At 48.2% G+C, this 24,214-nt stretch overlaps 1 protein-coding gene across 11 annotated transcripts in view; it reads left to right on the plus strand.

Moving 5' to 3' along the window:
• The window catches only part of PECAM1 (platelet and endothelial cell adhesion molecule 1), a 109,097-nt gene that overhangs the window by 70,657 nt on the left and 14,226 nt on the right, over positions 1-24,214 (plus strand). For 5 of the 11 annotated variants that reach the window (XM_086356911.1, XM_086356916.1, XM_086356914.1 and 2 more), the window contains 8 exons: positions 359-607; positions 3,580-3,855; positions 7,880-8,164; positions 8,998-9,105; positions 10,656-10,683; positions 11,368-11,444; positions 15,474-15,536; positions 22,069-22,125. In XM_086356911.1, coding sequence (XP_086213037.1) covers positions 359-607; positions 3,580-3,855; positions 7,880-8,164; positions 8,998-9,105; positions 10,656-10,683; positions 11,368-11,444; positions 15,474-15,536; positions 22,069-22,125 — 1,143 coding nt within the window. Of the gene's footprint in view, positions 1-358; positions 608-3,579; positions 3,856-7,879; positions 8,165-8,997; positions 9,106-10,655; positions 10,684-11,367; positions 11,445-14,054; positions 14,109-15,473; positions 15,537-22,068; positions 22,126-24,214 lie in introns of all 11 variants that reach the window. The other 6 variants (XM_086356913.1, XM_086356908.1, XM_086356912.1 and 3 more) reach the window with 3 other exon arrangements.

The raw sequence follows: 24,214 nt of genomic DNA on the forward strand, positions 1-24,214 counted from the left end.
GAGATGGCCTGAGATAAATACTTGTGGGATGAAATGAAAGAGTGGATGAATAAACGAGTGAATGCCTGAGTCATTACTTGCCACATTACAAATTGCCAAAGTTTTCTAATCCATGTCTGTAAGATAAATTGGATTAATGAGGGAGGCAAAACTGCCATTGGAATCCCAGGAGAAGAATGAACCCTGGCTCGTGAATTGTGTGATCATCAGGTTCATGAAAAGCAAAGGGAAACTTTGTGCAGGAAGTGGGGAACTGGTTCTCCCAGAAGCACCTGGGCCACAGTCCTCTCCATACAGGGGACTGGAGAGCTGGTGCCCACAAACATCTCACCCAATTCCCACTCACTGTTCTTTTCAGAGCTATTTTCTAAGCCTAAGCTGGAGTCTTCAGCCACACATCTGGACCAGGGCGAAGATCTGAACCTGTGGTGCTCCATCCCAGGAGCACCCCCGGCCAACTTCACCATCCAGAAGGGAAGCATGACTGTGTCGCAGACTCAAAATTTCACCAAGAGAGTGTCAGAGTGGGACAGCGGGTTATACACTTGTGTCGCGGGCGTCGGCAGGGTGTTCAAGAGAAGCAACACAGTCCAGATAACTGTGTGTGGTGAGTATGTCCTCACTGGCCCTGAGAGCCTCTGGACTGAATGGGAGAAAGGGAATTTATCTCCAGCCACCACCTTCTCTAGTCTGAAGATGATTCAGACTGAGGCAGGATAAAAACCCAGGGGATGGGGGAGGGGGATTTGGGGAGAGAGGAGTAAAAACAAGAGGCTGAATAGTAGCAAGTGGGTACTTCTGCTCAGGGTACAGGTCAGATGCATCAAGATCAATGTTGTTGGCAAAAGTCACATTTGTGGCTTTGTTGTGGCTGCATGCTGATTAAATGGCGTCCAAATCCACAGGATTCTGCTGCTTGAACAGGCACTCACCCGAAAGGTCAGGGAGCAAACACTGCTTAGTCAACGCTAAGCTTTAAGATTTTACGTTTGTTTTTTTTTTGCCATCAGTTCAGTTCAGTTCAGTCGCTCAGTCGTGTCCGACTCTTTGCGACCCCATGAATCGCAGCACGCCAGGCCTCCCTGTCCATCACCAACTCCCGGAGTTCTCTCAGACTCATGTCCATTGAGTCAGTGATGCCATCCAGCCATCTCATCCTCTGTCGTCCCCTTCTCCTCCTGCCCCCAATCCCCCCCAGCATCAGAGTCTTTTCCAATGAGTCAACACTTTGCATGAGGTGGCCAAAGTACTGGAGTTTCAGCTTTAGCATCATTCCTTCCAAAGAAATCCCAGGGCTGTTCTCCTTCAGAATGGACTAGTTGGATCTCCTTGCAGTCCAAGGGACTCTCAAGAGTCTTCTCCAACACCACAGTTCAAAAGCATCAATTCTTCGGCGCTCAGCCTTCTTCACAGTCCAACTCTCACATCCATACATGACCACAGGAAAAACCATAGCCTTGACTAGACGAACCTTTGTTGGCAAAGTAATGTCTCTGCTTTTGAATATGCTATCTAGGTTGGACATAACTTTCCTTCCAAGGAGTAAGCGTCTTTTAATTTCATGGCTGCAGTCACCATCTGTAGTGATTTTGGAGCCCAGAAAAATAAAGTGTGACACTGTTTCCACTGTTTCCCCATCTATTTGCCATGAAGTGATGGGACCAGATGCCATGATCTTCGTTTTCTGAATGTTGAGCTTTAAGCCAACTTTTTCACTCTCCTCTTTCACTTTCATCAAGAGGCTTTTTAGTTCCTCTTCACTTTCTGCCATAAGGGTGGTGTCATCTGCATATCTGAGGTTATTGATATTTCTCCCGGCAATCTTGATTCCAGCTTGTGCTTCTTCCAGTCCAGCGTTTCTCATGATGTACTCTGCATAGAAGTTAAATAAGCAGGGTGACAGTATACAGCCTTGACGAACTCCTTTTCCTATTTGGAACCAGTCTGTTGTTCCATGTCCAGTTCTAACTGTTGCTTCCTGACCTGCATACAGATTTCTCAAGAGGCAGGTCAGGTGGTCTGGTATTCCCATCTCTTGAAGAATTTTCCACAGTTTATTATGATCCACACAGTCAAAGGCTTTGGCATAGTCAATAAAGCAGAAATAGATGTTTTTCTGGTAAATGGGATCTTAGTTCCCTAACCAGGGATCGAACCTTTGCCCTCTGCAGTGGAAGCTTGGAGTCTTAACCACTGGACTGCCAGGGAAGTCCCTAAGTTCCAGTTTTTGATGCCTCTCCTGGCTTACCCAAAGGGCTGGGACCCCTACTGGGTAGAAGTAGATATCTGGACCACTTAGAGCCGGGCTTCTCAGACTTGAATGTGCACAAAACACCTGGTTACAGCACAGTTAGATTGGGGTCAGGCTTTGTGTCTTTCACCAGCGTCTTGGAGATGCTGGTGCTGCTGGGCCCCGGACCACACTTTGAGGAGCGGGATGTGAAACACCAGTCAAGCTGTCACTGTCGCTGTGCTTCTTCAGTAGTCATGGTCCTTCAGTTGAGCCTTCAGTGTAAATCCAGCCAAGGTTTTAGTCTCAACTGAAGCAGGATTTTAGCGGTCATCTACCGGATAAGGAAATAATATACAAGACAAATGTGAGTCATTCCATTGTAATTCTTTGTGTTGTTGTAGTTCTTGTGAGGAGGTCATTTCGTCCTATTAGCTTTATAAATAAGCTAATTTCTAAATAATGGCCTCGTATAATTCTTGTTTCTGAGGCATGAAACTTACTATCAGGAGAGGCTGAGGCACTGAGAATTTGTTTTAAAATATATTGTTGGATACTTGTTACATATTTTTTTTTAACATTTTCCTTCTATCTTTCTCAATACAAAGAAAGAGATATGAATGTGTGTGTATGTGTGCATAAGATATGTGAAAATATAAGCATATATTTAGGGTGTTATAATGTTTTTCCTGAATTTGTGTCATCCTTTTTTGTTTATATTATTCTCTTTCCCTCTCCCTCCTCAAGAATCTAAAAGGAGTCCCCTAAAGATAGATATGGCCACAGGCATTTTATTTTATTATTTTTTTAAATTAATTTTTATCGGAATATAGTCGATTTGCCACGTTGCATTAGTTTCAGCTGTATAGCAAAGTGAATCAGTAATACATAATAGATATCCACTCTTTTTTATATTCTATTCCCATATAGGCCATTACAGAGTATTGAATAGTGTTCCTTGTACTATACCATAGGTCCTTGTTAGTTACCTCTTTTATATATGGTAGTGTGTATACGTCAGTCCAAGTCTCGCAATTTATCCCTCCCACTCCCCGCCCCCTTCCCCCTGTGGTAACCATAAGTTTGCTTTCTACATTGTGAATCTTCTTCTGTTTTATAAATAGGTTCACTGGTGCCATTTTTTTAAGATCCCACATATAAGCAATATTATATGATATTTGGCTTTCTGTACCTGACGTACTTCACTAAGTGTGGCGATCTCTGGGTCCAGGCAGGCATTTTAAATTAGAGCCATGATAGAGAAAGCCAAGCCCAGAGTTTGCAGAAGGAACACCTTGGGCTGGATGTCTTGTCTCAGATTGTTTTTCTCTCTCTCTCTGTCATTCTAGAAATGCTCTCGAAGCCCAGCATTTTTCATGACTCCAGGTCCGAGGTGATTAAAGGACAGACCATTGAAGTCAGTTGTCAGTCCGTAAACGGAACGGCGCCCATTTTTTATCAGCTTTCAAACACAAGTAAGCCTGTGGCGAATCAGAGCGTGGGCTCAAACAAGCCTGCAATATTCCGAGTTAAACCCACGAAAGATGTAGAATACTGCTGCAGTGCAGACAATTGCCATTCCCACAGCAAGATGTTCAGCGAAGTTCTGCGAGTAAAGGTGATAGGTAAGTCTCTGTGCTGTGAGAAGAATCCACGGGGGACTGTGGTTTAATTCACATTTTCAAAGGTTTGGGAGTGGACAAGAGAAGTGGATGGTACTTGTGCAAAGTCCATACACTTGACATGTGCCAAAGCAGGACCAAAGCCCAAGTAACTGGGGCTGGAAAATATCTGGTGGTTATCAGTGTGGCTGGCATCATCTATTTTCAGAAACTTTCAAGTGAACTGTTGAAATATAAGTCAAGTGTCCCAACTTGAGGAAGCACAAAAGTTGTGCTTTGGGGTTCCCTTAGCATTTGCTCCTTTTCATTTATTTATTTGGCTGCGCTGGGTCTTCCGTGCAGCATGTAGAATCTTTAGTTGTGGCATATGGGATCTAGTTCCCCAACCAGGGATCCCACCCAGGCTGCCTGCATTGGGAGCACAGAGTCTGGATCACCAGGGAAGTTCCATTTGCTCCTTTTTATAGTGTGATTTATTTATTTTGGGTTGTGCTGGGTCTTCATCGCTGTATGTCTCTTCTCTAGTTGTGAGTGGGAGCTACCCTTTGTGGCAGAGCGTGGGCTTCTCATCGCGGTGGCTCTTCTTGTTTCAGAGCAGGGGCTCTAGGCGCTCGGGCTGCATTAGCTGCAGCTCCCGGGCTCTAGAGCACAGGCTCAATTGTTGTGGCACACGGGCTTAGTTGCTCTGCGGCATGTGAGATCTTCCCCAACCAGGGATCGATCCTGTGTATCCTGCACTGGCAGGTGGATTCTTTACCACTGGGCCAGCAGAGAAGTCCCCGTTTGTCCCTTTTTAGATGAACTGACAGTCCTCTCTGGGAAATGTAGACCAGAGCTCTTCTCTGCCATGGATGCTGGACCCCTGGCAGGGCAAATTCTGTCATGTGTGGGAATCTCAGCGGTCAGAGCTGTAGGCCAACAGTCACTGGGACTCTCATACTCCAGAGAAATATACCATTGTCCTGGGGTGAATAGTTTTCCTTGAGCCTTGGTCTTGTACCTTTCAGAAGGCCTTAGGAGTACCATTACTTGCAGCTCTGAGATGTTCTGCATCTTGTTGTAAAAAGCTTAATAAGGCTTCCTCGTCCTCCTTGTTGTTTAAGGACTGCTTATCTACGTGTGCCATGTGGACATCTTGAGTTGGATAGTGATACCTCCTATAATTTTTTCTCGGGGGTGGGGGGGGGCATACTAGTCGGCTTGCAGGATCTCAGTTCCCCGACCAAGGATTTAACCCATGTCCCCTGCAGTGAAAACCCAGAATCCTAATCTCTAAGCCATCAAGGGACTCCCTGATTCTTCCTACTATTCATGTATAGCCTAAGAGTAACAATGTAGGAGGCCTAGGTTTGATCCCTGGGTTGGGAAGATCCCCTGGAGAAGGGAAAGGCTACCCACTCCAGTATTCAGGCCTAGAGAATTCCATGGACTGTATGGTCCATGGAGTCACCAAGAGTCAGACACAACTGAGTGCCTTTCACTTCACTTCATTGAGTAACTACACTTCTCAAATTAGCATTGGTAGCTAATAAGCACCTCATGCCATAGGTCATAACAACAAAAAAGAAGATATATTCTTTGTATCTCCTGATTAAATAGTGAAGAAACATTTTAACGTATTTGAATAATAATGCAAATAAATATTTTAAAAATGTTACCAGGCAACACATTATTAACTCTCCTGCAAACTCTCCTTACAGTGATGATAATAGGAACTGAGGGAATGAAAATATCATCTGGCTTGAGTGGGAAGAGCTGGGCCAGGAACTAGGGCTCGATGATGGGTAGGTGGAGAGGGCTCAAGATGGTCTCTAGCCTAGTCAAATAGGTGATCAAAAGGCTCCGTGGGGCAGCTCAAAAGGCTGGGGACGGATGACTGGAAAGTAAGGTTGGGAATAGAGAGTCATTGGATATAAACTTGTAGAGTAACTGAGCCTAACCATGAAGGGCATCAGTTGCCAGTCAGAGGAGCTGGGGCTTTGTCCTGTGTGCAGTGAAGAGCTAGAGGGAATGAAGGCATGCTGAGAACTGGATCTTGGGAAGATTCACCTGCTAGTCGCATCAGTTAGAAGGGGTGGGGACTTCAAACCTTACAGTGCTTTAAGAAGCTAATGTAGAGGCCCATGTGAAACTCTTGGTTTTCATCAGGTCAATACTGGACTTCCCTTGTGATCTAGTGGTTAAAAATCCACCTGCCAATCAGGTTGGATCCCTGGCCTGGGAAGATTCCACATGCCATGGGGCAACTTAGGCCGTGGGCCACAGCTACTGAAGCCCACATGTTCTAGAGTCCACATTCCAAAACAAGAGAAGCCACCTCAATGAGAAGCCCTTGCACCCAACTAGAGAAAGTCTGCATGCAGCAACAAAAACCCAGTGCTACCAAAAATTAATGAATTAAAAAAATAAAGCGGGTCAATATTAGTGGCTAATGTTCATGAGCACCGATCATATGTCCAACCCTGTGTGAACTATGTTAGTAAATTAGTCCCATTCACACTTACAATAGCCATGTAAGCACCATATTCATATCATCCTTATTTTACAGTGAGGCAACTAGGGCTTAAGATAAACAGCTGGTGGCCAATAATGCTGGGAATTTTGGCCAGGCAGTCTAGCTCCTAAGCCTGGCTTGTTGCCACCTCCTTGTGCTTCACAAGAAGAGAGGCTGTCAGGTCAGGCTGCACCATTCAGGAGCCTTCCTTGTGATCAACTCCTGCCATCCCACACCAGGCCAGGTGCTCTCTTTTGTTGGATCAGCAGCTCCATGGTCTGGCCACCCACTGCACTCACAAGAGGGCGGTTCGTAAATCAGATCTTGGTCTGCTGATCAGTTCATTCTCCCACTAATAGTACTGTACTTGGGAAGACAGTTTAGGCTCAGAATTTTTGTGGCTAGACATGGAATAAAAGGGGCTATAGGAGGAAGGTGAGTTCTGCTCAGATCTGCTGGGAGTGAGAGGCTGGCAGGGCTTCTTGGTGGAAATGCACAGGTTAAAGTCAAGACATGGAATTCAGGAGAGTAACCTGGACTAGAACTATGTATCTAAGCTTTAGATGCTGTGTCTTTATGCATTAAATGTGCAAATAGAAACTATCATGTAGGTGAAATCACCAAAGATGAGAAAGGAGATGGCAAACTGAGGACTGGATTTTGCAGAAAGTCCTAATTTAGGGAGCAAAAATTGATGAATAAAGAGGAAATGGCAGGCGAGGAGGTAAGAGAATCAGAGTGAGGCCTCACGGGAGCCCAGGGGAAGCTGAATTCCAAAGGAAGGGCTGGGTGACAGGTAAGAGCTGTAGGAAGGCCAAGGACTGAAAGGCAGGAAGAACGTCCAACATGGATTTGACCTGCAGGAAACTCGGGGATGAGTTAGTTGGGAATCAGGTGACCTTGGAGTTTCTTCAAAACCAAAAATGCAGTGCAGTTTCGGAAGCAGAGGGACAGAATTCAGGTTCCCAAGCTCACAAGGAAGTGGGAAATACGGACATGAAAGCAATTGGTTTCGATCATTCAGAGGAGGAGAAAGACAGGACAAGCGCTAGAGAAGGTTATTTGTGTGTCAAGGTTATTTGCTCGTAAGATCTGGAAATGCCCTGCATCTGGGTTAAGCAGAGGGAGAGAAATCGCACACACACACAAACACACACACACACACTCACATACACAAACTCACCCAGAATAGACCCCAACAGAACACATAAGCTAATTGTATAGTTAAGCTGAGTGGTCAGTAATACTGGATTGGCCAAAAGGTTTGTTGGAGTTTTTCCGTAACATCTATGTCCAACCCAGTGCTTGAGGTGGTAAATGAAGGGGGTGGTGGTGGTGTCCCTAGCCTCTTGTGTCTAATCAGCGTGTGAGGACAGGTGTCCGTTGCTGCTCTTCTGGGCTCACTGGGGGAGTAAAGGGCAAAGTCTAAGTCCGAGTCATGATCATAGAAGGCTGGCCGTGACCAGCGGCCGTGTCATGCTCCTCCCCTTGCCCACTTCTCTGCTCAGCACTAATCCTTTTCCTGCCTTCCAGCCCCAGTGGATGAAGCCCAGCTCATTGTCTTGAAGGGGGAGGTGGAGCCTGGGGAGCCCATTGTGTTTTACTGCTCCGTGAACGAAGGATCCTTTCCTATCACGTACAAGTTTTACAAAGAAAAGGAGAGCAAACCCTTCTACCAAGACACCATAAATGCCACCCAGATCATGTGGCACAAGACCACAGACAGCAAGGAATACGAGGGACAGTATTACTGCACGGCCTCCAACAGAGCCAACCTTTCCAAACACGTGATCCAAAGCAACACACTGACCGTCAGAGGTAAGAGTTCTCAACAGCAGAATGCAGTGCAAGCTGCAAGCTCAAGGCCAGAAAGCACATCTGAGAGGAGACGGCTGGGAACTTAGTGCATCTTGCTATGGGCCAAGGGACCAACATCCACTAGGCTCTTTGGTGGCAGGTAACAAATGTCCACTCAAGTTAAGTATGAAAGAGGAAGTGATTATTATAAGGAATTAGAAGGATTTCACACAGTCCTCATTACAAACTTCTTGATGCAGAGACACCAACTTGGATCAAGCGTCCATCCATGGACCGCCTATGGTCGAGGGGAGTGGGTCATGCAGAACAGACACAGTTAGAGGGGCCCACCTGTGTGGGTAGAGGATGATGTATAGAGAGGGAAGAGGGGTGAACAGACAGCTTAAAAAGCATCTTCCTCAGTCCTACGGTCCCCTCAGGTCACCACTGACTCTATAGCAGAAACAAACATTTCTGCACCTACTACAGAGTCCCTCAGAGGTAGATGCTCAGTGAAAGACACGAGTGACAAGGATATAAAAATCAGCCTTATATGTTGCTTAAGTGATGTGATGTGAAGTGAAAGTCGCTTAGTTGTGTCCGACTCTTTCCAATCCTATGGACTTCTCCATGGAATTCTCCAGGCCAGAGTACTGGAGTGGTTAGCTGTTCCCTTCTCCAGGGGATCTTCCCGACCCAGGGATCAAACCCAGGTCTACCACATTGCACGTGGATTCTTTACCATCTGAGCCACCAGGGAAGCCCATTTGTTGCATAAGGCTGTACTATTTCTTACTGGTAGAGGGATAAACATATACTTAAATTTTTTTTTTTCTTTTTTTTTTCATTTCCAGTCTATCTTGCCCCCTGGAAGAAAGGACTCATTGCAGTGGTGGTCATCGGAGTGATCATTGTCACCTTGGTACTTGGAGCCAAATGCTATTTTCTGAAGAAAGCCAAGGGTGAGCATAGTCCTTTCATTCCATCCTGCCAGACTGCCCTGCCAGGGAACCTGCCATGGAGGTGAGGGGCCTCAGCCTCATGGGAAGCTTGTGCCCTGGTCCAGTGGGAGCCGAGGGCATGTGGCTGATGACACTTATTTTCCTCCTGGGGTGTCACCTTCCTAACCAAAGATGTTGCCTTTGGTGGGTATGAGCTTTTACTGCCCTTTGGAGTTAGCCAGGCATGAGTGAAAGCCTTTGCTTTCTGAGTTGGGCTCCCAGGAAAAGACGAATTTGGGGGGAATGTTGCATCTACATGTGATCAGAAGTAGCTCTTCGTGTGGGGCTTTGGCCACACCTAGTCCTACAGTTGGTAGAGTTGGGCATGAGTGGAGACACCCTCCACCGCACCCCCCAACACACACACACTGAATGCCTCCCGGTCAATCTGGTTGTGCTATGATTTCTACCCTGTACTTGGGGTTATCCATACATAGAAGGGAAGCCAGGATTATCCACTGACACTGAAGAATCAGTCCACTAAGCAAGACTCAAGCAAAAGGGCACAGCATCAGTAAAGTCTGCAAGAAAATAATAATAATAATTTTTTTTCAAATTTTGTTTATTTCTTCTGGCTGTGCTGGTTCTTCATTGCTGCATAGGCTTTCTCTAGTTGCAGGGAGAGGGGGCTATTCTTTGTTGCAGCGCACGGGCTTCTCACTACGGTGGCTTCTCTTGTTGCGGAGCCGGGGTTCTAGAGTGAGCGGTGGTAGTAGCTGTGGCTTGTGGGCTCTAGAGCACAGGCTCAGTAGTTGTGGCGCACAGGCTTTGTTGCCCCCAAGGCATGTGAAATCTTCTGGGACCAAGGATCGAACCCACGTCCCCTGCACTGGCAGGTGGATTCTTTACCACTGGACCCCCCAGGGAAGCCCTGCAACACTTTTTTTTGAGATAAGGCAGGTTCTATCGGAGACCCCTGGGGTTGCTGCTGGGGACAGGAGGGACCAGATGAGATGAGGTGGGGTTTTTTCAAAGCAGGAAGGGGGCAGCCCCTCTGGGAAAATGGTCTTTAGGACAAACCGCTTCCTCAGGGTCAGTCTGGCCTTTGTCTCATGGACAGTCTGGCCTTTGTCTCAGGGTCAGTCTGGCCTTTGTCTCAGGCCAGTTTGGGATTCAAAGCACGGGGATTGATTTAACCTTTACTTTGGGGAAGGTCTTGGAGCAAAGAGATGGTCGCCCATTTATCTGGCTCATCTGTTTCCGGGTGCTGTGATCTTCCTCTTTGCCACACTCCACGAAGGGAAGCTGCTCCTGGTTGAAATAGTTGAAATGTCCAATTTCATGGGAAATGATGTGAAATCTCTTGGTATAAGACCAAGAGAAGACCTGCTTTGTTTATTTGTTTGTTTTCCTTTAAAAAAAATGTGACTATATTTGGCTTTCTGTTCTCTCTTTTTATGGGTGTTCAGTCTTAAAAAAAAAAAGTCCAATATGGTTGAAATGAGTGTTCCCATCTGATGTGGATGTGGGTTCTTTATTCTGACTTTGATTCTTCTCTTTGTCTTTTAAAGCCAAGCAGATGCCCGTGGAGATGTCCAGGTCAGTGTCTTTTGGAAGAGGGGAGGCTGATCTGTGGGTGTGGATAGACTCGTCTGGCAAGGATTTCTGTCATTAGGAAGTCTTCAGTGGTTCTTGGCAAACTCAAAAAACTTAGGACCTTGAGTGTGAGCTATGAAGGGATATGTGTGTGTGTGTGTGTGTGTGTGTGTGTAAGATTGCAAACTGTCCTTCAGGAGAAGTAACGGCTTTATTCTGAGATCATGTCCTTTCTACACGTTTCCTTATGAAATTATCATGGTGGTAGATGGAATTAAAAATTTTTTAACTTAATTGGCAAAGTAGAGTTTCCTTAAACAATGGTTGTACTATTCTTACTGTTCTTGAGATCTAAACTCCCCAAATATGGAAGCTACCTCTCTGTTCCTGAGAGAAAACGTTAACACAGGATAAGGAATCCCCTCCCGATATGGGATTCACCCAACAAAGGATTCCTCGCGTTCATGCATCCTTTGGTCCGGACACTGATTTCAATGGCAAAAAGGTTTTTGTCCAATAATCATAGAACTGGAGAATGCATGAGTTCCCAGTAAGAGAGTAAAATTTTCCTCATTGCAGAAAATTCCTCCTGGTTTTTCTCATGCTCTCTTTGACTATGTTGTTAGTTTGGAGTTAGAGCCAAAAAAAATGTTATTTCTTTTTCCTTTTTTTAAATTTCAATTTAAGGCCAGCCGTACCGCTTCTGAACTCCAACAATGAGAAGACATTATCGGATGCCGGTACTGAAGCCGACAGACACTATGGTACTGTCATGGTTTTGTGCCGTTGTTAAGAATTTTTCCCAGCTTGCTCCCCGTCTCTTATCCTTCTGAGAAGCAGAATCTGTGGGCGGTAGGGTGAGGTTGAACGGGAAACTCTGGCTTCAGGCAGAGGCGCCTAATCTAATCAGTCATTGGGTGGTGGGCTAGGAAGCAAAACAAAAACGTCAGAAGAAAGGCAGAACACGGTGTTCTAATTTCCCCACCTTTTAAATATTCCAAGGAACGAAAGGTGGGGAATAATTACAATGCTGCGGACAACCACTTGAGTTCTTTTCAAACGCGGGACACTGCCCACGTGTAATCATTTTCCACTTGTAAGATAGAAACCAGCTATGAAATGAAGGCACTGGTAAAACATCTCAGATGAAATTATTTCTTGCAAGCACAAGGGAATTTCAAACTTGCCACGATGGGAAACGCATTTAAAGATTTCACGATTAGCAGTTGCACTTAAAGAAGTGGTACAATCAAAGAGTACTTAGTCGTGAGGTTTATTGCAAGCTTGAGAGTCAGCTCAACCGGGAGCCAGTCCCGGGAGTTCTTTTCTTTCTTTCTTTTTTTAATTTGTCACCGGCTGCACTGGGTCTTCATTGCAGGCTTTCTTTGGTTCTGGAGAGTGGGGGCTGCTCTCTAGTTCTCATGTGCAGGCTTTTCATTGTGGCGGGGTCTCGTTGCGGAGCGTGGACCATAGGGCAGGCGGGCTTCAGTAGTTGCTCAACATGGGCTCAGTAGTTGTGGTGTGTGGGCTTAGCTGCCCCACAGCATGTGGGAGCTTCCCCGACCAGAGATGGAACCCGTGTCCCCTGCATTGCAAGGTGGGTTCTTAACCACCTGACCACCAGGGAAGCCCCAGGGAGCTCTTAATCCCATTAGATCTTGGAGAAAATTATTCAAGCCCTTAGCAGGGGTGCTGGCTCTTTCCCAGGGAGGGGCATGATTACATCACACGAAGAGTTCTGTCCCAGATAGGTTTGGGAGTTGAACACTGATGTTCTTTTTAAATTTTGTAACAGTGTCCCACAAAGTAAGAAATTTTTAGAATACCCTCTTTACAGGGAAGTCTTGAGAAATATTTTGAGAAGAGCAATTCCGAGATTGTGAGGGACTATCGGGCAGAGAGGGAGGAGGCCAGTGCCTGGAGACTCAAGAGCTGCAGAAGAAGCAGCAGTGGTATCAGGAGAATCAGGTGACCCTGACGCCTGAGAAAAAAAAAAAAAAAAAAAGAAGAGCAATTCCTATTGTACAGAATCACAGACTTTTTAAAAAGTAAAATAAAATATTTGTCATAGTAAAAGTAATGTGCCAATAAAGAGAAGAGAGCAAATATGTCATTTGAGAAACTCCATTCAGAAAAATTTGGTGGATATTTAGCAAAAAGTAATCCAATACTATAGAGAAAATACCTCTTTCTGGTATAAAGTGGGTTCTGTTGGTAATATGTATTATGTATACATAAGTATGGGCTTCCCTGGTGGCTCAGACGGTAAAGAATCTGCCTGCAGTGCAGGTTCTGTCCCTGGGTTGGAAACATCCTCTGGAGAAGGGAATGGCTGCTTACTCCAGCATTCTCACCTGGAGAATTCCATGGACAGAGGAGCCTGGTGGGCTACAGTCTGTGGGGTAGCAAAGAGGTGGACACGACTGAGTGATTAACATATATAAGTGATACTTTAAATACTGATACTTATATTAAAATAGAATTTCCTCTCAATTTTCCAAAATGCAGAAAATACTACAGTTCTTATTATATTTTTCTCTGCACAGATTATTTTAGCTTATAAGTATATGTTAGTAATCACAACATGCGTACGTGCTCAGTCGCTCAGTTGTCTCCTACTCTTTGCAACCCTATGGGATTTAGCCCCCCAGGTTCCTCTGTCCATGAAAATTTCCAGGTAGGAGTACTGGAGTAGGTTGCCATGTCCAACTCCAGGGGATCTTCCTGACCAGGGGATCGAACCCACATCTCTTGCGTCTCCTGCATTGGCAGGCGGATTCTTCACCACTGCATCACCTGGGAAACCCAGTAATCATGATAGTAATTAGTAAATGCATAATGACATGGAATGGAAAACCATGTGCTCTTCAGGGATAGTATTCATAGCATTCATAAGAATTCTTTCTAATAAAGAACAACTTGGTTAAAAAAAAAAAAAAATCAAAGAATTTTCCCCATGCCCAGGTGGCAGCCTGAGGTACTGCAGTATCTTTAAACCGTGTTCTCATGGACCCAGTTCTCTAGATAGAAAGGATTAGTTCACCAGTGTCTTTCATGCTTCTTGGCACTGGCTCATCCCTTCTAGAATTAAGCTTAATTTCTTTTGAAACTGCTTCTAGTGAACAATTCTGAATTGTGAACCATTCATAAATAGACGTGGACATCACACCAGTTTTAGAAAGACACCGCACTGCGGGTTGGATGGGGCCCAGGGGCACTGGGAGGGTGTTCAGAACCCAAGTACACTGTGGTTGCCAACTGCGCTAAAGACTTTGGCCTGGACATCTCTCATTAGTGGCACTGAGTCGTTTACAATTTATGTAGAAAACTAGGAACTCCGTGGTCTCTCACAATGATTGCTGGTTTTCAACTAGGTTACAATGAAGATGTTGGAAACCATGCAATGAAGCCATTAAATGAAAATAAAGGTAATTATCTAATTTTTAAAAAATTAGAAATCTTTGTTTTTATGTCAAAGGTGCCTAGGAAAAGAACTAAAACTGTGAAGACCCCATGGCTGTTTCCTCACCTCCTTTAAATAGAGATGGCTCTTGGTTTTCCCAAAGACAGTATCTAGTGTCTGTTGTTACTTGTCTTAAACGTAAGCAGCAGTGCTGTTTTATTTTTTATTTGTATTTTTCATTTTTATTAGACATTTAGTAGATACAAAATAATGTTTATAACATGTATAAAATTTAAACAATAGCAATTCAATAAATACCTACCCATTATCCTTAAAGAAAAAAAAGAGCATTTCTACTATGTGTATTTCTCCCCACCCCAGCATCTTTAACATTTTTTTTTTTACCAGCTTTACTGAGATATACTTGTCATATAACACTGTATAAATTAAAGTGTACCATGTGATGATTTGCAGTAACTCTATATTGGAAAAAACACCCTATGCCTCTGCTATTCAAGAGAGAGAGCTTCCTGACTTGTTTAGTAGCCCATTCTGAAATCAGAAAGTTCCATTTTGGGTGTAACTGGATTTCCTATGCTTATGCCTCACACTCTTCAAGCACTTTGAGGCTGGGGGTCCCATTCCTCATTTCCTGAGATCCTCACCATCTTGGAGAAAGCCTTCTGTGCCTGTGGTCAAGGAGAGGGCTTCTAGAGGTAACTGCTGTGACCCATGCTGGCTGGATTCTGTATCTACTTTGCAAGTCCGCCCACGGTGGTGACAATGGGACCTGACCCGGAGGGTCCTTCCACATCCTGGGAGCGCAGGCTTCCTCACCACCTCACTCAGCCTGAGTTTTCTCACCCACTTCAGTTCAGTTCAGTTCAGTCGCTCAGTCGTGTCCAACTCTTTGCGACCCCATGAATCACAGCACGCCAGGCCTCCCTGTCCATCACCAACTCCCAGAGTTCACTCAGACTCCCATCCATTGAGTCAGTGATGCCATCCAGCCATCTCATCCACTGTCGTCCCCTTCTCCTCCTGCCCGCAATCCCTCCCAGCATCAGGGTCTTTTCCAACGAGTCAGCTCTTCACATGAGGTGGCCAAAGTACTGGAGTTTCAGCTTTAGCATCAGTCCTTCCAAAGAACACCTAGGACTGATCTCCTTTAGGATGGACTGGTTGGATCTCCTTGCAGTCCAAGGGACTCTCAAGAGTCTTCTCACCCACTTAGAGTGGCATTAACCCTGTGTCTGGTTTCCCCTTTAAAAAATACCGATTAATTTGATCATATGAGTAGAAACCTCTCATGTAGCCTGAGTCCCCGCCCCAGCACCCTGGACCCAAGGAGACCCTGTCTGACCACAGGCTGCTGTTTTCTTTCGAGCAGAGCCCCTGACCTTGGACGTGGAGTACACAGAAGTGGAAGTGACCTCCCCTGAGCCTCACCAAGGTAACGCCAGCCTGTGAGGGACCCCCACATCATGCTCTCTGGGTGTAGATGCCGGACTGGACTGTGCTGCAGCCCCGGGACAAGAATCCAGTCACCCTTGTCACTCAGGAGGGAGGTGGCCAGCAGACAGGCGGGCTGAACATGCCCGAGGCAGGAGCAGTGATCCCTGTCCAGACTTGGAGATGTACAATTGCATTATCATTTCAGTTCACTTCAGTTCAGTCGCTCAGTCATGTCCGACTCTTTGCGACCCCATGAATCGCAGCAGGCCAGGCCTCCCTGTCCATCACCAACTCCAGGACTTCACCCAAACTCACGTCCATCGAGTTGGTGATGCCATCCAGCCATCTCATCCTCTGTCGTCCCCTTCTCCTCCTGCCCCCAACCCCTCCCAGCATCAGAGTCTTTTCTAATGAGTCAACTCTTTGCATGAGGTGGCCAAAGTACTGGAGTTTCAGCTTTAGTATTATTATTTACCATGCTACTAAAGATGGGTGTGTTTTATTGAGCAGTTACTAGGTGCTAAGACATGGGTGTGTTGAGAGACTGTTTGTAGGCTGCTTCACCCCTGGGTGTTTGGATGTCCTTCCAGAGGGAGCCCCCTTGCCCCAGGTCCAGCACCTTCCTTAAAAAAAAAATTGCTTACAGACTGAGCTTGTGTAAATGAAATGCGACTTTGAAGGAGTAAGCAAGGGCTTGGCTATTTAAGGGACAAAGGCTTTTGAAAGCAGAGACTCTCTCCATGGAAACAGTGGCACCAGCATTGTGTGTGTGTGTGCCTGCTCAGTCGTGTCCAACTCTTTGCAACGTTATGGACTGTAGCCTGCCAGGCTGCTTTGTCCACAGGGTTCTCACAGGCAAGAACACTAGAGTGGGTTGCCATCTCCTCCTCCAGTGGATCTTCCCAACTGAAGGATTGAACCCGCATGTCCTGTGTCTCCTGCATTGGCAGGTGGATTCTTTTACCACTGAACCACCTGGACTTCGGGTTTTGTTTTTCTGTATGTGGTTCTCCTGGGCAGGCTGGTTTGGGGGACCAGCTCCTGGCTCTGGTCCTGCCCTGGAGAGACTGACTCAGGGTGAGTTAAGTCCACAGCAAGTGCTAGAACATCAATCTCAGTTGCTTCTGGCACCACAAAAAGACATGCATATCCACCTAAGCCTCCTCAGCTCCCCCAGAGGCTGCCACACCAAGGAAGCAGCCATCCAGCCTTCCTGCCCTGCTGGGAAGCTCATTAGGACTGTTGCCAAGCACCCCGCTTCCTGCTGAGGCTGAGGCCAAACCGTGTTCACTCAGCCTGGCACACCCGGGGCTGCCTTGCAGACCATGCTTCTATTGCCTCAGCCAGAGCCACACGGTGAGGGCATTCTCCAGCTCCATCATCTGGAAGGAGCTTGGGGGTCCTTCCTTCCTCCTCTGCTTAGCTCAGTTCCAAGTACCATGTCTGCAGATGTGGGCGTGGAACCTTCCAGGCAGGGCCATCCCCTGGGTCTGGGTGCTGCCCAACAGAGCCACGGTGCCCGTAAGTCTCGGTCAGCCTGGCCCCTGGAGTTGATACTGCCCATCTGCTGGCCTACACAGGGCATCCCAGTTCTATATCTAGGCTGGATGGGGGCAGAGGTGAGGGCCACAGCCGGCCTGAAGTTCTCTCCCTCTTATTGTTTCATGGTAAAGTGATTTGCTTATTGGGTTAACAAATTAAGGGTCTGTGATGGAGCAGCCCCAGCACAAGCAGTGAGGATGACATATGTGGTCCTCTCTTATGGAGGTGTAGCCTCTGAGGGAGTCAGGGAAACAAGGAACTGATGAGCAGACGGTGGTATTGGGTTAGAGTCAGAGCTTGCGGGAAGAGTGGGGAGTGAGGAGAAGGCCTGTAACGTGGTTCCTCTTCTGGGTGGTCCCAGAAGGCCTGTTAGATGGGTGGCCTTTGAGCTGGGGCCTGAAGGGCACAGGGAAGGTGGCCCCGCCAAGAGGAAGGTGGGCTAGGAGGACTAGGAGATGTGCAGGGCAGTGGGAGGTGGCCTTGAGTTCGGCTCATTTAAAGATCTGAAGGAAGACCTTAAAGGATCCTTAAACGACACTTTCGGATCCTTAAATGTCTGCAGAGCGAGTGAGAGGGAGCCAAGGCAGATGCAGCTGGAAGGACCGGGTGGGGCCACCAAAGTTCTCTTTCTATTCTAGTCCACCGAGACTGGACTGGGGGCCTTTGGAAGCCTTTAAGCAGCCAACTTCCTCCTTTAAAAATGATCCTGTGATCCTTAGGGATGGTATGGAGGGCGGATTAAAGGGAACAAAAACTGAAGCCAGGCGAGAAAAGATGGGGATGGAGCCAAAGTGCTGGCAACGGATAGATTCTGGATATATGTTAGAGTCAGACCATAGCCCTGGACAAGACATTCATGGCCAGGATGAGGGAGACAGAATTTCTACATGTTTCTTGACTGAACAACCAAGTGGATGTTCATGATGCCTGCGATTGGGAGCGCAGGCTCAGGGGGAACCTGGTTCAATCGGGTTGAAAGTGAGAGTCTGAGAGGGTGCGGCGCAGGGCTCTGCGGCTCAGAACTGAGACTGTGTGGGTTGTGGCCAGCGGGACTTTAGGGAGGCTCCTCGCCAGCCTTCCCGGGTCTGGCCTGAGGTCCCCCATCCCTGTGCCTCGTGGGCTCCATCGCATGAGTAACAGCTCACTTCCTCCTAAGGGGGCTTCAGGCTTAGAAGGAAAAGGGAAGCACAAGAGGTCAGGGCTGCATGTGCGTGGGAAAAAGCCCCCTGTCCTCCACGCCCCACCAGGCGCTCAAGCAGACAGTGATTGCCCTGGGCTCTGGCCTTGAAGATCACTCTCTCTCTTTTTTTTAATATTTATTTATTTATCTGGCTGTGCCGGGTCTTAGTTGCTGCCTGCAGGAGCACGCAGAATCTTTAGTTGTGGCATGTGAACTTTTAGTTGCGGCATGTGGGATCTAGTTCCCCGACCAGGGATTGAACCTGGGCCCCCTGCACTGGGAGCGTGGAGTCTTAGCCGCTGGACCACCAGGGAAGTCCCTGGCCCCTCGAGGTTCTCATCCTGGTCCCAGAGGGCCAGGCCCCACCCTTACCCTGTGCTGGCTGGGCCAGAGCGGGGTGGAGTGGTGAGGCCTACACACGAGGCCTGGAAGGCTCTGGGTTGAAGGAAACTGAAGCAGGAAGAAGGAAACAGGGCTTTGTCCTCGGAAAAGCATCCATTTTCCATTCCTTGGGGAAGCTTTCCACGTTGGCAGCATCTGGTTTTCTTGCTTGCAGGGAGGGAGGGAGGGGTTGAAGGGACAAGAGGATCCCCGGGACCGGATGAAGCAGGGGTGCTTTCGTGCCCAGCCATGCAGCTGCGGGGTCGGAACCCCCGGGGGAACTTTCCCCAGTTTGCACAAAGGTGCTGAGTGGGCTGCAGGGGCCTCGGCAGACTGGGGTAAAAATGGGAAATCTCTAAAAGACTCCAGTTGTTTTCTGGGCCCAGCCTCCTTGACAGCTAAGGGACAGTTGGGGAGTCTGGCCCAGGATGGTGTCTGCCTGCTCTCTCCTGCAGGTGGGGAATGGGGCATTACTAGGCAGGGAGAAGACTGTGGGTTCAAGGCCACTGGTAAACTTGACCTGGTCTTGGCCAACCCAGTTCCCTATTGTCCAGGCCTCCCTCCTCTACAGACGGGATGGAGGAAGGAAAGGGGACCAGTCCAGCTCCAACCATGGCTGGCGGCTGCCCAAGTGGTCACTCGCAAATGGAGGAGGGGTGGGAAGGAACTCGTTAAATCCCGGTTTGCTGCCTGTTTGCTCTGAGACCAATTGCTGGGAAAACCCCGTGACGTTGAAGCCATCTCTTTCTCTGTTGAACAGAGAAAAACAGAAGCCCAAACAAAGCACCTCCGGAAACATCCCTGACAGCAGAGACAAACAGCCTGTTGGCCTGGTTTAGTCATTAGCAGGCAGCTGCTGCCACGGAGCAGCCCGAGGAGGCGGGAAGCCCTCAGTGAGCTGCAAACTTCGTCCACATGCCCAGGGGAGCCAGGAGGGTGGGGTTGGGGAGGTTCCACTGGGGCAGCTGCAACTCTGACAGCTCAACCAAGAAGTGAAACCTCCCTGTGCCCTGGCTGATGCACAGAGTGATGGGATGAAAGGGAGCCAAGTGCAGCTCCTTGGATCCAGAGGGTGTCAGAGCATCCCCAAGGTGACCAGAGGTCCCTTGGGAGCCCTTTATGTGCCTGGGCATGGTGGGGTCCCCCAGAGTGTGCAGGCCCCCAGGCTTGGCTGTGCAGCCCCTTCCCTCCCTCTGCTGACCCTGTTGTGGAGGAGTGCACTGGTGCAGCGTGCAGTGTTCCAGAGCCTCCATCACAGCACTGTTTGCATGCCGCCGGCCCCGGAGCCTGGAGTTCCGAAAGCTGGAGCCAGGTCCCCACTCCGTTTTCTTCTTCCACCGTGCCTGGCACACAGTAGATGTTAGGACCGTGTTGAATGAGTGACATGTCCAGGCCTGACATTGAGTGGAGAGTCCCTCAGGGATAGGGTAGACACCATCCCCCTCCCCCCGCCCTGGCAGACATGGGGATCACTGCAGCTCCCCTCTACACCCCCAGGTCTCGTGCCATAAAGAGAGAGTGGAGAGTGTGTGGGTATCTCTGCTATCCTCTTGGAGAAAGATGGGTGTCCCGGTGTGGGGCGGGGTGCCTTGTAGCTCAGCCACTCTGCTGTTGGTGCCCTGGGGGAGTCACTATGATGCCTTCTGCAAGGTCCTGACACCCCGCGTGCCCCAAGTTCAGCAGCTGAACTGAACTGCCTTCCAAGCTTTCTCCTAGCATTCAGGTCATGACCTAGGAACCGCCACATTTGTGCGTGTAGTGAATGATGGTGATTTTCATCCTAAGACCTAAAACTTCAGTGATCAGGCTGATCATGTCAAACCTTCCGGAAGGTCTGAGACAGAGACCCCTGCAGGGAGACTGACTGTTGTCTTCACTATCCCATCAAACCTTATAGATGCCTCCAGGTAGATGCACAGGGTCTGGAATCTGGAGGCGCACAAGACCCAAGACGCTGCCCTAGAGGAGTGGGGGGTCCACCAGGGGAGACAGCTGTGGAGACAAGTAGGGTCAGTGTCATGGGCAAGTGTCCCCGAAGTGCTGTGGGAGCCCATGAAACTGCCCAGGGCCCAGGAAAGAGGGGCGTATGTAAGGGAGGATGTAGATGTGTGAGGGTGTGTGCACCCAAGTGTAGGAGCAAAGCCTGTCCTGGGGCTCGGAGGACGAGGAGGAATGGGTCAAAACAAAAGGTCCTTGCAGTCAGTGGAGGAGTGCAGGCAGGGTCAGGGCATGGGAGAGGGGAGTCTGCTGAGTTGAGGGTGTCTTGGTGTAGTTAGAATCAATGTATGTGCCCTGGCCATCTGCCACTGAGGAAGGCGACGTCCAGGTGGCACTGCCCATGGTGGTAGGAAGCGTCACCCAGTCTGGGGGTCCGTTTCCTGATCTGTAGAGGGGGAATCCTGGCCACAGAGCACCAGGCGTCTTTCTACAATAAGGCCTCCTGGTCTCTGGTGCAAATGAGAGGGAAGTGGCAGGTTCCATCCTGAGGGTGTGAGTGTGTGTGCAATGCATGTAGATACACTGTGAGTGTGTGCACAGGAGTATATACACAACCTGTGCATGGACGTCAATTTAAACAGATGGCCGTAGTGGGCGTTCTTTGTCTCCCAAACCCTTGAGTCTCCTCTGGGTGTGACCTACACCTTAAGTTGGTTATCTTGTCTGCTGTTCAGGAAGAGTCCAGACCAGAGGATCTCAACACTGTCTGCATCTTAGAACCCCCTAGGAAGCTCTTCCCTGGAGGAGGGCATGGCAACCCACTCCAGTATTCTTGTCTGGAGAATCCAGTGGACAGAGGAGCCTGGTAGGCTACAGTCCATGGGGTGCAGAGTCAGACACGACTGAAGCAACTGAGCACGCACAGGAAGCTCTTAAAAGACCAGTGCCAGGGCCCACCCTGGACCGTCTCAATCAGAATCTGCATTGAGGCCAAGATTTTCGGCATTTGAAATCAACCAGCGCAGCTGTCTAGTGTTGTGAGCGGGTCTCCGCAGATCCTTAGAGTCTCAGTGATGCCCAGGCTCTAACCCAGACTTTCCCAAGGGTGACTGGAAGACCCTGTCCCAGCCTCTTGGGACAGGGCTGGCAGAACAACTGGACACAGGGTCACAGTGGCTGAGAAGGAGATAGGGGGCCGCAGAGCTGAAGACTCCAGGTCTGCATGGGGGGGCGCCTCTACCCACACCCCCAGGGTCCAGGGTCCCACAGTGGCCTGTCGGTCTCATACTTCCAGGGTGAGAGACCTAGATCTTCCAGGAAGTGGCCCGGGCTCAGTGGTGACAAGGACGCCAGGGGCTGCTGCAGACAGCACTCCTGGGGCAGGCCATGGGGTGGACCATGGGGCACCACCTTGCTTGGGGCACCCCAACATTCTCCTGCTTCAGCAGTGGCTGATCTGTCTGCTGACCTGTGCCTGGCCCCTTTCCAGGTCTGGGAACAAAGGGCACGGAGACGGTATACAGTGAAATCCGGAAAGCTGATCCTGGTGAGTGAGAGTCCCCCACACCCCCAGCCTGGGTCGGGGGGAGGGCACTTCCTATAATTTCATCCATGGGATCTCGGGTGTGGACCGGGGAAAGAAGGTACAAAGGCGACCAAAGAGAGTGCAGCGTTGGACTGGAGTTGTCGACAGTCTCTCCCCTCCACCCTGAGAAAGTGGCCATGTGTATTATTTACGTAGTCGCTGCACACTTACTGAGGGCGGGCTGCCTGCCAGGCAGACAGAGCCTCACTCGTTCACGCCCAGCTAAGGGCCGGGTGGACTGGAGCGTGTCCTGGAGCCACTGTGTGCTCACGAGGTGCCCAGCAGCCGTCCGGGCACTCCTGACCCAGACAAAGGCAGTGCAGTCCTACCCGCCTCTTCTCAGGGGCCTCGCCCGCTCCTCACACAGGCCCTGGTGCGCCAGGCTCCTGAAGGCCTCAGGCAAAGTCAGACCTCTGCTTGGAGGATATTAGCTACATCCTTTCGATGAGCACGCTGAGTCTGGGCGAGGGAGACGGGTAGGGATTCACTTCCTCTTCCTGTGATTTCTGCCCAGACCCCGCCTCACTCCTTGCCTTCACTGCTTCCTCTCAGAGAGCTTTCCCCAGGGCTGGGCAGACAAGGAACTTCGGCCGTGCCTAACAATCTCATTTTTATGTAATGATTCTAGTTCATTCTCATGAAATAAAATCCACAAAGAACCACTTTTATTTATTTAATTAAAAAAATTTTTTATTGGAGTAGAGTTGGTATACAATGTTGCTTTAGCTTCAGGCATACAGCAAAGCGAATCAGTGATACACATACATACATCCACTCGTTTCAGATGCTTTTCCTATACAGGCTATTACAGAGTCTAGAATAGAGTTCCCTGTGCTGTACAGCAGGTTCTTATTGTTCCTCAGTTGCTCAGTTTTGTCCATCTCTTTGCAACCCCGTGGACTGTGGCACACCAGGCTTCCCTGTCCTTCACTATCTCCCAGAGTTTGCTCAAACTCATGTCCATTGAGTTGGTGATGCCATCCAACCGTCTCATCCTCTGTCACCCCCTTCTCCTTCTGTTTCTTATTAGTTATCTATTTTTAAAAATTTTTATTCAAGTATGGTTGATTTATAATGTGTTGGTTTCAGGTGTAGAGCAAACTAGAATCACTCCCAACAATCTCGTTTTTTGGTGTAATTTTTCTATTTCATTATCATGAAATGAAATCTACCAAGAACCCCTTTTATTTATTTTTATTTCTTCATTGCAATCTAGCTGATGGACAGTATTATGTTACATTCAGATTTACTATATAAAGGTTTGGCATTTTATTATTAAATGATCACCACCTAGTAACCATCTGCTCCCAAACAGAGTTATTACAATATTACTGGCCACCTTCCTTATGTGATATATTACACTGAAAATAAGTCACAACCCCAAAAGCACAAACGTTCCGAGGGAAAACAGTCACTATGCAGATATCTTTCTCTGTACAATAGGCCTCTATTTAAGTGGATTCTTGGAAAAGGAATTATTCAAATAGGCTAGGAAACTTCAGTAAAGCCTGGCTACACCAAGGGAGGTCCACGACAGGTAAAACGGTGGTCTCAGGCCCAACCCAGACCCACAGAATCAGAATCTGTACTCCCAACAAGGTCCCACGTGTTTCTGATGCTGCCAGTATTTGGAAAGCACTGTCTTACCTCAAGAGCCTGCTTGTTATCTCAACTAGGAATCGCCCCTTGATCAATCTTTTAAAAGGTGGTATTTTCATGATTAGATCAGAAACTCAGCCCCGTGGGGAATCTGACACTGACCGAATAATTTTTGAAAACCATTTCCTGGAGGATTTTTAGCTTCAGTGTCTCATTTTGCATTCTTAGTATTATTCAGAGCTAGCAAAACACAAATTCAGAAACAGCCTCCCTCCGTTCTTCCAGTGTAACAGAAAGCTGAAATTCAGAGAGGGCTCAAGGTTGGTCCTGTCGGGTACTTGTATAAAAATGCCCTTTGCTTTCCTCATGGTCCCTGAGAAGGTTTGCTTTCAGTTGCTTTGGTTATGCAAAAACTCAACATTTATTAAGCACTTACTGTTGGTGCTAAGTG

The sequence above is a fragment of the Bos grunniens genome, chromosome 19, assembly GCF_055505025.1.
Source record: "Bos grunniens cultivar Pamir isolate PY7600 chromosome 19, Bosgru_T2T1.0, whole genome shotgun sequence".
NCBI classification, from domain to species: domain Eukaryota; kingdom Metazoa; phylum Chordata; class Mammalia; order Artiodactyla; family Bovidae; genus Bos; species Bos grunniens.